Raw genomic sequence first — 17,443 nt, 5'->3', positions numbered from 1 at the left:
TCAAACAATAGCAGAAATCTGCTTGCTCCGTCCACCTAATCTTAATAGAAAATGAAGATAATAAGCTGAAACTAATTAGGCTTCGTTTTATATAAAGAGTTTTTAATCCTTACGAGACCTCTTGCTTTGTCCAGCCCTCATTTATAAAGATGTGTAGAATCATTGCAGGTATTGATATGCTAATTTAGTGCTCAAGAGACATCAGTTAAAAAAAAACAACTTTTGAATGCTAGTGAATGTTGTAAAAATAATATTTTTTTAATATCTTGAATTACTCACTTACATCACTGTAAGTCATCAGAAAAAGGTTGTATAAGAACATTTTCGTGTCAGTTTTTGCCTCACTTTTAAAATAGAATCAAATACGCGTACGAGTGTTTTATAAATGAGGCTTCAGGTTTGTACTGGATGTCCTGGTAGCTTCGCAGCAGGATTTTGGCCTCTCTCTCTCTCTCTTGATCTAACAGCAGTCAGTAGATCTGCATATATATATCGCCGCACATAGCCTGAAGCTATGGAAAGCTCTGAGCCGTGACTGAGACAGAGTGCAGGACAAATATTCCAATCTTAGGATGTGAATATTTAATGTAGCATTTTGCAAATGTTCATTGCAACCAACTAATCAAACCTACATAGAACTTTCTTTGAAAGTGATGAGATGAAATAACAGAGGGTCAAACTCAGAGTGGATGGGAGAGAGAGAGAGAGAGAAAAATCGAGAACGCAGTTTAATGGATAAACCACAGGCGGCCATAATGTGGACCAAATCTCCTGAACTATTATTGGTTCATTTCATGACTCAGGATTGAAGTATAGAATGATAGAATCACACATCATTCATCACAGACCCTGTTTATAAGGGAGGTGAAAGTAATTTATACGTTATAAAAAAAAAAAAGAGATGAGGTTGGTATTACTAGGCTACATTATGCAAAAGCAGCAATTTGTAAGACTCCGGGACTGTGAACATCTTATCACGTTTATAGGCATCATAAAATGAAGTCTTAGAAGTTGCTTTTACACAGCCCAGAAGATGCATAGAGATCTCATTTATGATTTTTCTTTCCTCGTTATCCACGATTATATACACTACCATTCAACAGTTTGGAGTCAGTACGATTTTTTTTTTCTTGAATGAAACTTTTATTCAGAAATGACGAATTAAATGAATCAAAAGTGACATTTATAATGTAACAAAATATTTCTATTTCACATAAATGCTTTTTCTTGAGCACCAAATCGGCATATTAGAATGATTTCTGAAGGATCATGAAGTAATGATGCTGCAAATTCAGCTTTGCCATTAGGGAAATAAATAAATTATATTTTAAAATATGCTCAAAAACAGTTATTTTAAATTGTAATAACATTTCACAATATTACTGTTTCTTAATCAACCAAATGGACCCTTATGAGCATAAGATACTTCTTTTAAAAACATTAATGAATCTTACAGACCTCAAGAGTTTTTGAGCAATAGTTTATTTCATGTTTAAAAAGTTGATTGTATTGATATTATAATAATGGTAAAGATGTTAATACACTGACAGATCTGTCTGTTTTGTTGTTGGTCTAGCATGTGGACACGTGGTCGTTTGACGTCTTCTCACTGAATGATGCCAGTTCAGATCATTCACTGAAATTTATTTTTTATGAACTTCTGACCAGATATGATTTAATCAATCGCTTTAAGGTAAGATGCTCTCTCTTTTGTTTTCATCATAAGACCAAAAGTTCAAGATTTCAAACCGTAAAACTTTATCTCAGAGTGGTTTCCTTTGTAATATCATGGTATTGTTGATCTGAGTAAATAATAATAAGGTAATGTGAAAGATTAATGTATTTTTACATTTACCATCATTTACCATCTCTTTTGAAATCACATTTACAGCATGTTTGAATTTAACCATCATAGTGACATTTCATAGCAAAGGAACCAAAAATCCAGATGATCATCTGTGGGTTGTTATTCTAAAGTCACCAATTTTTTAATGAATTTTTGCAGTATTTATTAAAAATGATTTATCCGTGCACGTCATTATTTTTTTTTAATTCATGTGCCCTCGTAATCTTTAATCAAAATACCTCCCCTTCCTCTTGAAACGACATCTCTTCTCTTCTCTGATGTCTAGCGCGAGGGCGGGGCAACCTGTCACTCACATGAGATCGACCAATAGCAAACCACAACCGTCCAACAATCCAATCAATTCCTGATTGACAAAACCAAGTCTCGCCTCTAAATTTTTTCTTGTTTGAGAAGCAGTTTCACGTAGAAATACGAGAGAATAGGGAGCTATCGCAACTTCTGTTTCATGCCGATTTTAAGGCCTTTTTATGCATTTCCTCAGATCCCCGTTTCTGCTCTGGTGTCTTTTGTGGAGGCCTTGGAGGTGGGCTACAGCAAACACAGAAACCCATACCATAACCTAATCCACGCCGCCGACGTCACCCAGACAGTGCATTACCTTCTGCTCAAGACCGGCATGGTTGTAAGTCCAGAATTGCACCGCCTTCTCAAAAAAAAGTCTCCTATGCTGTATGAATTTAATCAACAGTCCTGCCATCGGGGATTTGTGTATCTTTACGTGTACTTGGGTAAAATAATCATGTACATCGAGTCCCCTCGGTTGTTTATTATTATTATTTCTACTGAACTGAGCTGTTGAAGTATGTTTTATTAAGCCTGACACTGCACTTGAGGTATTTATTGAGGTTGGGGCCCTCAGAACGGTCCGTTCTCGCTTCATGATGCCGCTCATATACCAATCGATAGGAAGTTAATCTCCCTCGACGCCTCAAAACACACTCCTGTCACTTCCTCAGCGGGCTCATTAACCTCTCCATGATGTGTGGACTTCACACTGGCGTTCTGACAAATTATTTGCCCCCTAGCATTTACACCACTGATGATTTCTTTTTGTTATTCTGGCTCTTTGGTGATTTAGTTCTAATACAAGATAATGTTATGCACAGAAGAATATATGTGCAGAAGAATAAGGAACTAATATAATTTAATTTCCTGTATGCTTATCTTCAGTTCAGCAGAATGATATTATTATTCATAGAAGAATACAGAATGGGGCTTTAAACTGTCTGATAATGAAGTGTGTTTTTTTTTATTTTCTGAAGAAAGTTGAACACAAAAGGTGTTTGGAGTGGTTTTTGCCTTGGTGTGTGATTGTTAGGGTGGTCGCTAGGCACAAAAACATCTTTCTATTGAGTTGTCCTCAAAGTCTGCACTTTAAAACAAACATTACAACACAGCCAGTGTAGTTTCATTCATGAACAAATTACTCTTTTGAGATGTTCTATTTAGTGAATCAAGAATATACAGGATGAGTAGTGCAGTCGGATTCCTGAACGTATGACTCTTTTGAGCCAGTCCTTTTTAGTGAATCAAAAATGTATAGTGTGACCAGTACAGTCTGATTCCTGAACGTATGACTCTTTTGAGCCAGTGCTTTTTAGTGAATCAAAAATGTATAGTGTAACTGGTGTAGTCTGATTCCTGAACTTATGACTCTTTTGAGCCAGTCCTTTTTAGTGAATCAAGAATATACAGGGCAAGCAGTGGAGTCTGATTCCGACTCTTATGACTTTTAATGAATAGTTCACAAAGACAAGTTACTGATTTGGACATTATAGCGGAAATGTATCCAAAAGAATCGTAATCGAATCAAGCTTGTGAATCAGAATTGAACTGTAAATCTAGAGGGATTTTCTTGTTTCTTTAGCATTTTTCTTATTTCCCTTCTTCCAGAATTGGTTAACTGAGTTAGAGATCTTCGCTATGCTGTTTGCCGCGGCTGTGCACGATTACGAACACACTGGCACTACCAACAACTTCCACATACAGACCCGGTATTATTGAAAGTCAACTCCAGTATCATTCAGTTCAGCAGACCCAATACATCAGTGGCCTTGAACAGAACTTGTGTTTTACAGATCCGACACAGCCATCCTATACAATGACCGTGCAGTACAGGAAAACCACCACGTGAGCGCTGCATATCGCCTCCTGCAGGAAGATGATGAAATGAACATCCTCTACAATTTGTCGAAAGATGACTGGAGGTTAGAAACGTTTTGCAAACCTCAAATCAGCTAAATCAGTAATCTTGCTTGAGGAGAACATTTTTAAGTTCCACAATGAACTTATTTTCTAGTTCAGGTGCTTTTATTGCAGGAGTTTTCAAACGTTTTGATGCAATAAACCACTAAATAAAATCATCCCTTTGCAATGGATCCATTTCTTTTCCAATAAAGGTTGCTATATATTTTCATGTATAAAATATTCAATTTATCATGTGAATAATATATCATGATAAATATGTCAAATTAATATTATAAAATATTTAAATTTTAATATATTTATATTAAAATATACTTTAAATGTATATTTAAATATATGAATATAATAGACTATGTAAAATGTGTAAAAAAATCAGATTTTTTTTATTAAGTTAAGTTAAATTTTTTACTAGTAGAGCACTTTTAGATGTATAAGGGAAGAAAAAAAACATAAAACTATGACTGTCTGTAGAATAAAATAGTTATTAATCTCATTATTTCTGACCAAGATGTTAAAAGCAGAATGAAAACATTTTTGGTGTTTTTTTAACACTATTTTCCTCTTTTTCATGGGACCCTCTGGGAGACCCCCGTTTGAAAACCCCTGCTTTATAAAACCTATAATAACTAATAACTAACTAATATGCCTACATGAAGAACCCATATTACATAAAATGCCGTAAATGCACGTGAAAATTATTGTATGACTGAAATTAAATATGTGATCTGTTCTGTGCCAGATTAAGGTCAAATATTTTTGAGTGTACAATGTATATCAAATCAAAATATATTTATTCATTTATAATCAAAATATTAAATCAACTCAAAAACCATGTACATCAAAACTGGTTCTTGATAAGACGAGAGTTCTTTACTGAATGTAAAGTAGTACTTAAAACTTTTCTTTCTCTCAGAGAGTTGAGGGCCCTGGTGGTCGAGATGGTCCTGGCCACCGACATGTCCTGTCACTTCCAGCAGATTAAAGCCATGAAGAACTTCCTGCAGCAGCCAGAAGCGTAAGTGTGGTCACACACATCAGGGTAACGAGGAGGAAGATAATCACACACTGTTCATTCGAAAACATTTCTGCATCTACAGATATTCATATCCACATAATGAGAGGTTGGACAGAGTGTTTATAACAGCTCTGAGGGGCTGAACATCTCTGTCCTCTGCAGGATTGATAAACCCAAGGCCTTATCCCTGTTACTGCACACCGCTGACATCAGCCACCCTGCCAAAAACTGGAACATGCACCACCGCTGGACCACCTCACTGCTGGAGGAGTTCTTCAGACAGGTCAGTGTCCCGACACCTTGGGATTTCAGTGTTAAATCTTATATTCTAATTATATAAGCATATACGTCTTATCAAACTTATTCTGGGTCATATTGAATATATATATAATATGCTTATACAATATTAATTAATAATTTAACAAATTAACAATGAAATAATTATATAGTAATTAAAATATGAATAACTTAATAACTTAAATTATTAACAGTTTATTAATAATAAATAATTACTTAATGAATGAATGAATTAATAATAATTGATTCCACTCCTCCAATTTTGCTACCATATATATATATATATATATATATATATATATATATATATATATATATATATATATATATATATATATATTAAATCAATTAAATAGACTACATATGGTAAATAATACATATGGTATTATTTGCTTTACTTCATGTAATGCATGCTTATTTTAATAATAGAAATGTGTCCAGGATAATTTTATCACTGTAACAGTGTGATGAGAATTTTATTTATTTATTTATTGCATTTAGGTAATTAGAATTTGAGGACAAAATGCCCGTAATTATCTTAAAACTACTGTGAACTTGCAAAAATTTTTTTTTTTTTTTTTTTTTTACATTTTGCAAAATACATTGTCTTATTTTTCTTTTTGATTTGACAAGAATAAATGCTGAATAATTTATACAAAAATCTACAAAGTAAATGCCTCAAACTGAACTCTAAATGTCTGTGATCTGAATTTAATTTGCCGCAAATCCATCCTAGTTCTTCCTAGAAAGTGCTCATCATTGCAGCAGACCAATACCTTGTAAACACAGCTTTGTTTCCCAGTGGGCCTATAAAAACCCTGTGCACCCCGAGTCCTGGAAATTGTGTTCACAATCAGACTGGAGATTGAGCTTTTGAGTAAGCTCTTGCTATTTTTGTGTGCAATATGCATCGTGAATGGCCGGTGGGCGTGCTGTCTGAAGCTGAGAGCAGTGTCCCGTAGACATCTTTATAGTTCTTCAATCATACAGTGAGCATTTTCTCTCTCTCTCTCTCTCTCTCTCTTGCTCTGTCATTTCATCGTCCATATTCCCATTCTGTGGTCATCAGCACTCTGATCTAATCTCAGATTGAGTCTTAATCTTATTTAGCATTCCAAGCCTGTAACGGCCACTGTAAAAATCCCATTAATCTCCTCTAAACATCCATTTCCCGCATTCTAACCTCAACATTTGAATCTCGGCTGCTTCACTTCATTCCATCAGCTTTTTTGCATCTCTATGAAGATGTAGAAAAAGTCATTCAGAGTTTTCTTTCTTGTTTGATTGAATATATAATGCGGTAGAGTTCAGTTTCCTTGCTAAATGAAAACGGATCTAATTCTGATATTAACAGTGTGTTTTTCAGACATGATTATCTCTCCTATAGTGCCATACCAATTAACTTGCCATTGTCTGATTTGATATCTCACCGGTCCCATCTTGGTGTTCCTACAAGAGTGAAATTGAATCTATGATTTATTGATGTTTAGGCTAATAACTGATCAGTTCATTGCAGGTAAATCACCCCACAGAAATTATAATTGTAATTTCAGGGTTAGGATGAAATATCGCTCAGCGTTGCTCAAGGAAATTGGTGATGACCGTGAAAGGTGTGATTTGCAAAACATCCTGTGGAACGTAATTTGTTAAGAGCTTATTTTCTTTAGAGGTCATAGCTTTATTATTTGGCTTAAAGACAATCATAGCAAAGATAATTACAGCTATCGTTTCTCAGGATTATCTATGATATTTGCAAATGAAGTGTTATGGGCTGATTCAGAGGAATAATGAGAATGCAGTTGAGCTGAACACAAGGGATTCCAGTTGAATTGCAATGAACCAAAATCTTTATTTCATCTGGATTGGTCAGGTACTAAAGGGGTCATATATTGAGAAGTCTAAGTTCTTGATCTTCATGATGAAAGTCAATATGCTATGTAAACAATAAGTTTCAGAACTCAGAACTATTACCCACTTATTATAATAACTATAATAAGTACATAGTATGTACATGCAGAACAGGAATAAAATAAAGTGCTACCAGAAATGTTCAAATCTATTAAATAACCGCTTTCATAATCAGAAATGCTAACCAGTGCTAATTGGTGCTTGTGCTCTTCTACTTTATGTTACAGGGTGATAAGGAGGCAGAGCTTGGACTTTCTTTCTCTCCTTTATGTGACCGCAAGTCTACCATGGTGGCCCAGTCTCAGATCGGTGAGTGATCAGGCTTGTGTGTGAATTAATAGGATATGGTATGCCCTGTATTATAATGCTGTGTTTCACTTTTCTAACAGGTTTCATTGATTTCATTGTGGAGCCCACCTTCACTGTGCTGACAGAGATGATTGATAAAATAGTGACTCCGCTGATCGAAGAGGCCTCACCCTCTTCTGGCCTGGCCGTATTCAGGCGCTCCAGGTGAGGACAATTGAATGGGCGGCAACAGCCCTGCACTATTAAATTATCAAAGCTCCATATTTAAAGAACTGACATTCAAAAGTTTGGGGTCTGTATTTTTTATTTGTTTTTTAGCAAATGAATACTTTTTCTCTGCAAAGAAGCATTACATTTATAACAATTTCAAATAAATTATTCTTTTGTGCTTTCTATTCATCAAAGAATCTTGAAAACATTATCTTGGTTTCCACAAAAATATTAAGCAGCAAATCATATTAGAATGATGCTGAAAATTCACAGGAATAAATTATATTTTATAAATATATTCAAATATAAAACAGTTATTTTAAATTGTAAAAATATTTCACATTATTCCTGATTTTACTGTGTTTTTGATCTAATAAATGCAGCCTTGGTTAGCATATTTCAGTCTTCTTTCAAAAACATTAGAAAATCTTACCAACCCCAAACTTTTGAAAGCTAGTGTATATATGAAAATGATTTAAAATCATCCTTCAGTTTGTAGAAACAAGCAAAAGTCATGTGTACAGTAATTAACTTACAACAGAAGTCTATAGGGTGAGGTATTGCACACAATACACAGATAAAAAATACACACAAGAATTAGTATACATGCTAACTTGAGATTGGTTTGATAGAGTCACGTATTAGCTTTGTCTATCCAAAATTAAATCAAAGTACTTTCATGACCATGTAAAGCCAGTAATTTCACATAACAAAAAGCAGAAATGGACTGTTTTTAATGGAGCAAAAACCAGCCACAGGAATTACAGTACTGTACTTCAGTTTAAAAGTCCGAAAAGTCGACTGGAAATAATTTTCTGTGGTAATCAACAACATGCCACGGATACTGTTTCCTCTGTTTCCCAATTTCAAAGTCAATTTCTACAGTGAAATTATATTTTTTGTAGATCTGCTCTGATCAAAAATATTGTATCAACAAGATATTGCTCTTGTGTAAATCGAAACTTTGTGGAAAAAAATATTTTAAGTCGGCTCTTGACAGTGAGTAAAAGAGGTTAACAAATCAATCTGAATGAGTTATTAGCAAATTGATCTAAATCAAAAATGAAAACGACTGGTCAAAATGTATCCTTCGTCAGCTTGACAACTAATGACATTACACTTAAAAGTGATGTACTTTCATATAATCCAAAGACAAACATTTACTAAATAAGCTAAATAAACCATTTCTCTGTGTGTTTGTGCAGTCTGAATAACATCCCGTCGGATGGGAAACGGTCTAGTGTGAGAAGCACTGGTTCGGAGGGCGGCACTTCCCATAACTGCTCCATAAACGCTGTCGAATTTAAGACCTTCAAAGTCACCTGGAACGAGGAAGTGCATAAAAACCGGGAAAAATGGAAAGCACAAGCCGCCAAAGGTAGAAACGCACACACCCCGAAAAACCCTTTCATATCAAGATAAATCGAGATGTTGCACTGTAAATTATTAGTGCTGCTTACTGGCGCTCAGACTAAGGGTTGGGGATTTAAACAAACCCCTAATAATAAATATTAACATTTGGCTTGTAACTTATGCTGAACATACATAAATGATACATCAAATTACAGCTGATGATGGATCCAAGCCATATCTAGAGATCAGAAAATCATTGAGACTAAGGGCAGCCACACATCATTCACAATACCTTAGTATGCAAGATCAAGCACTACTCGTCTTGTAGAAATCTAGTCTCAGAAATATAAATGAATTCAATATAAATAAAAGATTCAAGCTTAACCAATAAACAAGCATAAATCTTCCTAGCATGACTCTTGATCCCCATTTGGCACATGTTTCGTACATAAAATATGTTGTAATATTAAATTATGACTGTGGAGTGACATACGACGTGACCGCAGATCTCAGAGGAACACTTTCTCTTTAAAAAAAAATGTTTTCTGGCAGTAGCATTAACTTGCTGTCACATTATACATCCTGTTTCGTTCATTTCTAGTCATACTTATTCAAATGTAGGAGAGGAGAAATGCAAGGATATTCCAAAAGATTGTTAAACTCTGACCTGTTAATTTGAACAGCGTTTGACCAAAAGAAGATCTATACTGTACATCACAGACTGAACTCTTGGCTCAAATCAAAGAATACTCTGGAGTGGATCATATAGTTTAACATTTTGAATGTATTGTTATTTCCTTTTTGTTATTTATGTACACTGCCATTCAAAAGTTTGGGGTCAGTAAAGGTTTTTTTTTTTTTTTTTTTTTTAAATTGCATGGACACATTAAATTGATCAAAGTTACAGTAAAGACATTTGGTACAAAAAAATTATATTCTTTTTTTTTCAGACTTTTTTCAAAAACATGAAAAAAAATGTGTCAGTATTTGACCATATATGACCACTAGTGTATCCAAACAGAAGCTTGATAGTGCGACGACATATGCTATTGCCCATATTCAGTAATAATGAACTGCATTTGTGTGTGTTAGATCTAGAAGAGAAGGCTAAACAGGAAGAGATCGAGGAGAAAGAAAAGAAAACGGACACAGACACACACAGCAGTGACAGCAAAGATGTTAATACTAAAACAGAAGACAAAATCAACACGGACTCAAGTGTGAATTCTCAAGACAAACTGAAGGAAGACACAAGAGAAGAGAAGGATGCAAAGACAGATCGAGAAGACTCAAGCAAAGCTGCAGTTGATAACAAGGAGCCCAGAGAGGAAGAGGGCAATAAAGACCCAGGGGGGGTGAATGGGGCTCAAACACCAGCATCTGATGCCAAAGAGCCCAGTGACACGGACAACAGTCTGCGAGCACTCAACGGTGAGTGTCAAAGTTTACAACAGTTCTTTACAATTATATACTGTTATTTGCAATAATATGTTCATATTTTTTAACAAAATGTGGTGCCTTTTGTGTCCTAACCAAAACACCTGTACTGACTGATACTTTAGAGTGACCTTTGACCTTTGATTTACATTATACATGACATAAACTAGTGGTTGACTGATATGGGTTATGATAATGGCCAAAGCCAATTTCGATATCTAGAGACTGTCTGGATGATAGCAGAAGTAAAAAAAAAAAAAAGTGCTAAATAATAATTAAAAATACTATGTTGAATATTAAACAATATAATATTTAGGTTTTTTTTTACATTTATATGTGTAAATAATTTTTATTTATTTAATTTTAATAATTTAATTTTATATTTCCTAATTAATTTAAAACATTTCCTCAAAATTGATTAAAAAAAAAAGATTTTAGAATGGAACTGTTATCGTACTATGCTGATAAACAATATTTCAATGCCAATATATCAGTCTATCACTATCATAACCTGTACTATACTTGCTTTACCACTTTTTTCCTTGCTTAACATTGTCATTGTTTGTGTTGTAACCAAGCACTGTCGCATCCAAACTGTTACATGTTGGAAATAAGGTGGCTTTGTTCTTAATAGTTTTTAGTATACTTGTAGCGCACTCTAATTCTTATTCTCATAATGTGTTTTATACAGAGTGGTCAATGTTGTGTAGTGTGCTCTATAGTGTATACAATACAATTTATAGTATGCAGTATGGTGTATAGATTGCCATGTAATGTGTAGTTTACTGTTTAGGGCCCGATATACTCAAGGCAAAGTTCTTTTTCATTCTTTGCTTAAAAGGTGAAAAGAAGTTCAAAATACGTGACCAGCGGTATACTATTAGCGAACATCCCATCGCTGCCCACACTGAGTGTGCCGTTTAGATGTAAAAATGTCATGCACGCTTTCATCTCAATAGCACAACACAATACAACAAAAATAACAGTAGTGAGAAAACAGCAGTTAAGAAAGCATATGATGTGAATCTGTTTGCACAAGCTCTGCAATTCGGCACTCCAGTCAAGTCAAGTCACATTTACTTATATAGCAATTTATACAATAGATTGCTTTAAAGCAGCAGCTTTGCCGTATTAAACATAAAAAACAGTGACAGTGTTACTTTTGATTAGAATCACACCTTCATTTTCTACTATAATTTTTCAAACTCCCGATATGAAGTTTGTTTTGAAAATGGATGAAAACGCTAAATTATCCAAATTGACAGAGTGTGTTAAAGATATAAAAGATTGGATGACGCGTAATTTTCTTTTATTAAATCCAGACAAGACAGAGGTACTACTTATCGGTTCAAAAAACCGCCCACAAAACCTCTCACAATACAACTTTAACATAGTAGGATGTCCTGTTACTTTATCCTCTACAGTAAAAAACCTGGGTGTTATACTAGACTGCAACCTGTCTTTTTAAAATCATATTTCATATGTTACAAAAACAGCCTTTTTCCACCTTAGAAACATTGCTAAGCTACGTAACATGCTATCAGTTTCTGATGCAGAAAAGTTAGTTCATGCGTTCATGACCTCGAGACTAGATTACTGTAATGCTTTATTAGCTGGTTGTCCTGCATCCTCAATAAACAAGCTACAGTTAGTCCAAAATGCCGCCGCTAGAGTACTAACTAGATCAAGAAAATATGATCATATAACACAGATTTTATCATCACTACATTGGTTACCTATAAAGTTCCGTATTAATTACAAGGTATTGCTACTGACTTATAAAGCCCTAAACGGCTTAGCTCCAGTCTATTTAACGGATCTTCTATCGCCCTATAATCCATCGCGCTCTTTAAGATCACTAAATTCGAGGCTTTTGGTCATACCTAGGAGATCCAGATCCACCAAAGGAGGGAGAGCATTTTCACATTTAGCTCCAAAACTCTGGAATAGTCTTCCGGATACTGTTCGTTGCTCAGACTCGCTCTCCCAGTTTAAAACTAGATTAAAGACGCATCTCTTCAGCCAGGCATTCATATAATACTTTTAATCTTACAGTTAAATCCGGCCTCTAGTTCATAAACGCCAGAGGAGAACTGGCCCCCGACTGAGCCTGGGTTCTCCCAAGGTTTTTTTTTTTTCTCCATTAGGTCACCTGGTGGAGTTTTTCGGTTCCTTGCCACTGTTGCCTTTGGCTTGCTCAGTTGGGGATATTTAATTTAATTTAATCAATCAATAATACTATTGATCAGCCTTACCAAACGTGGACGTTTTTTCCACTAGAACCAAACCCTGTTGTGTTATTTTGATTTAATACTGTGAAGCTGCTTTGATACAATCTGTATTGTGAAAAGCGCTATACAAATATACTTGACTTGACTTTACTTGACTTGACTTGTTTTGGCCTGATTTTGTTCAAAATTATGTCAGACCAGTTCATTCTTCGATTTTGCTTGAAGTATATCGGGGCCTTTAATGTCCTCAAACTAGTGTACTAACTAGTGTATACTACTTACTAGTATGTTACTCTGTAATGTAGCTTGTATTGTGGTTTGAAAGCACTGTGTGCTACAGTATTCTGAATTCTGTATATGCATTTATGTTCATATTTTACTGTAGCTAAAAAAACAACAACTAAGGGCACACTTGCAATAATGCTGTTAAATAGTTAGTGTAGCTGGCGAAATAGGTGCTTATGTTAGAAAAGCGCTCGTCTTTTCTTTTGTTTGTTTGTTTGTCTGTTTGTATGCCCTAAGCGGACTCGGTTAGTGACTCGTGTCTTATCTGAATGTCAGGAAACGAGGAACTGAACTCACCTGACAGTGACGACAGTGAAAGCAAGAGATCAGACGGTAACACCATCATCTCCTTTAACTGCTAATGGCATCACATAGTGGCTGAATCCTAATTTATACAATGAACACTGTGTTCTAACCACTCGTATAAATATGTCCACGCTGAAAACCAAAATTACTGCAAATGAGGACATATCTGATGTTTTGACCAATGAGATTTCACTGAGGGCGGAGCTACCCAGATCATTATTACAGAAGTCTAAACTAATTGGCGCACAGATCGTCTTGTTCTTGTTTAGAACATAAACTCAAATTACTATGGAAGAGCTTTTATTGAGTTTTTATTGTGTTGCACATGGTTAGGACAGCGTGTACTACACTGACTACAGCATCATAAAATTGCACTCCCATAATGCATCAGAGAAACTATCATCTTGGGAGTCACACTGGTCCAAAAAACATCCATTAAAACAGTCCTCTAAAAATCTAATGTAAGTAGTTTGTTATCCAGGCAATACTTTTTTCAACATTATTATGATTTGGGAGGTAGAACAGATAGATAGTATGTCAATTGGGATTCAGCCGCTATCTGCAGGAGAGAGTCACTTCAGGTTCATTCCTCTCATCAAAATAACCCCACATTATGTTGGTTTGATTTTCTTTCACCTCTGCATTTCTCATTCTTGCAATAGTTCAAAAAGGAAACCATTTACTCTGCTTGTGTTGTTCCAAACCTGTATGACTTTCTTTCGCTGCATTTAGTTGATCAAAAATAATCTGAAATATATGTCTTTTCTATTTGAATATATTTTAAAATGTAATTCATTCCTGTGATGCAAAGCTGAATTTCCAGCATCATTACTCCAGTCTTCAGTGCCACATGATCCTTCAGAAATCATTCTAATATGATGGTTTGCTGCTCAAGAAACACTTATTATTATTATCAATGTTGAAAACAGTTAATATTTTTGTGGAAAACGTGATACCATTTTTTCAGGATTCTCTGATTAATAGAAAGTTCAAAAGTACAGTGTTTATTTGAAATATAAATCTTTTATACATAAATTTCTTTACTGTCACTTTTGAACAGTTTAATGCGTCCTTGCTGAATAAAAAAATTAATTATAAAGAGTATTTTGAACGATGGCGTATTTTGATTCAAGGACGTTTATATATACATTTAACTGGAAAATAGGACAAAAAGTACTTGTTCAGGAGTGCTTTCAAACATACTGTACCAAATCAAGATCCATCGTCCAAGATATAAAGTACCATTCATTCAATCATTGTTTGCTGCATGTCCTACATGATTAATAGTTTTCCGTGCTTTCTTTGGCGCTTTTAGTCCCACTTTTGTTGTGTGAAAGAACAGCCAAGACATTCTACAAAATAACTCCTTTTGTGTTCCACTAAAGAAAGGAAATCATGTGGGTTTGGAACGACATTCATAATCGAAAGTCATAATGAATCCAGCAGCAAACAGTAGATAAGGAGAAACCAGTTCATTCATCAAATTCATCAAAATAAGTTCAATTCCCTCCATCTGAGCTCATGGCATGAGAGTTGTCGTATCGCCTCATTCCCCTGTCAGACATCAGTCAGAGCTGTGGAACAAGAGCTCTAAATGTGCCAAATATCTGCTCTCCTCTGCAGACTCTGAAGACGAGCACAGTAACTGTGGGATCTCCTCGTCTTCACCGGCAGAATCTGCACCTGATGCAAACTAGCAGCTCCATTTCTGCAGGACTCCAAACCCTGTGCTATGCTGTCACCTGGTGGTTCTTTTTTATTATTCATCTTTCTTTTCTTTTTTTTTCTGTCTCTGATGGACAATCTTCATATTCGTTTTTTAATTCACATCCGACTTTAAGGATGTTTGCCAGCTTTTGGTTCAGAGATGCACAAGGCCATCAGAGAACTGAGACTTTGTTAACGCAAAGAGACGTGCGGTGGGTTTTAGAAACTCTTGTCACACATGAAGACGACTGTGGAAACCATCCTGATGTTCTTCCTCCGGGGACGGCGCAACATCTGGCAAACCTGCACAGACAGTGAACGGAGGGAGAACTTCAGTCCCTCACATCACCTTCAACGCGGTCAAAGAATGTCTGCAGAACTAGTGTTCATTTACCTCTTGTTTTTATCATTGTTTGTGTAAGTTGTGGATTTGATGTTCCTGTCATCCTGTTTTGATGCTGATACTGTACGAAGCTGTTCATATGCTTTTCAGGAGCTTCTTGTGATTGGGGGTTTGGATGGTTAGTTTAACGATCCATTATCATTTACCAATGTCACTTTGATTATAGAAGATTTTTTTCAACTCATTGGAGTACACAAATAATCAGTTCTGTCACAATACGGCGTAATTTTGATAGAATATTCAAATTATGTTGTCGTATGCACAACATGCATCTATATCAGCTGGATATTGTGAAATTCAAATTGTTAATATTTAGTACATTATAATTTTTAAATATATATTTTTTTGCATTAAATTGAACAAATTCTGTAGAATTTTGAACCCCACTGTATGCATTAAAAAAAAAAATCAGATTTTCTGATATGAGCCAAATCTATTGGGCCAATTTTTTTCCCCCAACACTCTGCAACCATTGTCGTCTCTTCGAGACCTTAAAAATGTAGTAAATGTACTTATTTTGACATTAGGTTGTATTTTGAATTCTCTTCTATTTTTGTATTTGATGTATATAAAATATTAAATTATTTATGAAGTGTTTATAGGGAAATTTGGTATGAACAATATAGATGAATTGTTGAAGGGTGTACTATTCATGCTTACTCAAAATCTCTGAGAATTGACAGAGTTAAAAAGGGATTTTTTTTTAATCTGGTAAATGAAGAAATAGAATAAAGTATGAGCACGAGCATCTTGATGTGTTAGATGCTGCATGCTGATATTAGTCTTTAGTTCACTGTCCTAGCGAGGTATTTATGTCTCTGTCTGTGCCGGCCATCTTCTCAGAGTGTGTCACACACAGTATAATGCGCCTGTTCATGTGAATCTTTCTGTATATTAGTTTCATAAAAACTAATGTAGAAATGTAGAAAACAAAAATGATGTAAAACGAAAAAAAAAAAAAAAAAAGTAAAGGCCTCCTAATATAGGCTGTTATAAATAGGCAGCGAAATCCTGTGTAAATGTCTCTGTTGCCTCAACCAAAGATGATTATAATGTCTGTACGTCATTTAACTGGAGGTCACTGCAAGCCATCATTCAATGCATACTTAGTCATTGGTTAGAAAGAAAGATAAAGAAGCGTTATTGCCTTAAATCTGTTATTAATTCCTGATCCTTGTGAGTTATTCTCTGTTGTCATTTGTGTCGTGTTCATCTTCCTGTTTAGTTGTCCTTGGTTTTGGGTCATGAATCATATCTTGACCTTTTTTTTTTTTTCTGTGTCAACGTTCTCTTCAGATCTGAGAGATTTCTTTTTTTACTGGAAAATCTCAAGTTCAGTCTGCATGTTGCTCTTCACAGCTGTGCTGCTGAACTCTGCAAAGCTCATTTGATTGGTTGATACTGTGCCATTATAAAATATGAATATTATATATGATATCATTTTTTTTAATGGCCCTCCCCTTCAAAAGTTCTTTATTGTCATTGATGGTTCCATGAAGAACCTTCCTTTAACATCCATGGAACATTTTCTTTCGAATTTTAAAATGTTCTTCACTCTAAGAATAAAATGTTTGGTTACACTTTAGAAATTCTACTAACTATAAGTAACTTTGCAACTACATGCTAACTTACTCTTATTAGAATATTAGTAGACTGTTAGGTTAGGGTTCAGGTTAATAGAATAAGTTGACACGTACTTGCAAAGTTACTTATAGTCAGTAGAATGTCTGTTCATCAAAATAAAGTGCAAAGTCACTTATAGAATGTCTAAAGTGGACTATCGAAATAAAGTGTTACCAAATGGATCCTGATTTAGAGTTGGTGATATGTTGCTTTATGCAGAAATCAAGCATGTAGTGAGAGTTGTGATACTAACAAATGGAATATGATACATATCATATCAGTCCTTT

The 17,443-nt window shown here is 34.9% G+C and overlaps 1 protein-coding gene across 4 annotated transcripts in view; it reads left to right on the top strand.

Annotated features, from left to right (window-relative positions):
- pde1ca (phosphodiesterase 1C, calmodulin-dependent a) overlaps nucleotides 1-17,443 on the top strand; it is a 57,779-nt gene that overhangs the window by 37,096 nt on the left and 3,240 nt on the right. For 2 of the 4 annotated variants that reach the window (XR_013820150.1, XM_079862861.1), the window contains exons 6-15: nucleotides 1,577-1,693; nucleotides 2,349-2,489; nucleotides 3,761-3,861; nucleotides 3,946-4,074; nucleotides 4,986-5,087; nucleotides 5,250-5,370; nucleotides 7,520-7,601; nucleotides 7,682-7,805; nucleotides 9,017-9,189; nucleotides 10,257-10,595. Coding sequence is in view for 3 of the 4 variants with exons in the window: in XM_079862861.1 (XP_079718987.1) it covers nucleotides 1,577-1,693; nucleotides 2,349-2,489; nucleotides 3,761-3,861; nucleotides 3,946-4,074; nucleotides 4,986-5,087; nucleotides 5,250-5,370; nucleotides 7,520-7,601; nucleotides 7,682-7,805; nucleotides 9,017-9,189; nucleotides 10,257-10,595 (1,429 nt within the window). In the remaining variant the exon portion in view is untranslated. Of the gene's footprint in view, nucleotides 1-1,576; nucleotides 1,694-2,348; nucleotides 2,490-3,760; nucleotides 3,862-3,945; nucleotides 4,075-4,985; nucleotides 5,088-5,249; nucleotides 5,371-7,519; nucleotides 7,602-7,681; nucleotides 7,806-9,016; nucleotides 9,190-10,256; nucleotides 10,596-13,393; nucleotides 13,451-15,046; nucleotides 15,169-17,443 lie in introns of all 4 variants that reach the window. The other 2 variants (XM_079862862.1, XM_079862863.1) reach the window with 2 other exon arrangements.

This window comes from Squalius cephalus, assembly GCF_949319135.1.
Source record: "Squalius cephalus genome assembly, chromosome: 25".
Classification (NCBI taxonomy): domain Eukaryota; kingdom Metazoa; phylum Chordata; class Actinopteri; order Cypriniformes; family Leuciscidae; genus Squalius; species Squalius cephalus.
The sequence above is the reverse complement of the archived record's forward strand: the minus strand, read 5'-3'. Positions and strand labels throughout refer to the sequence as shown.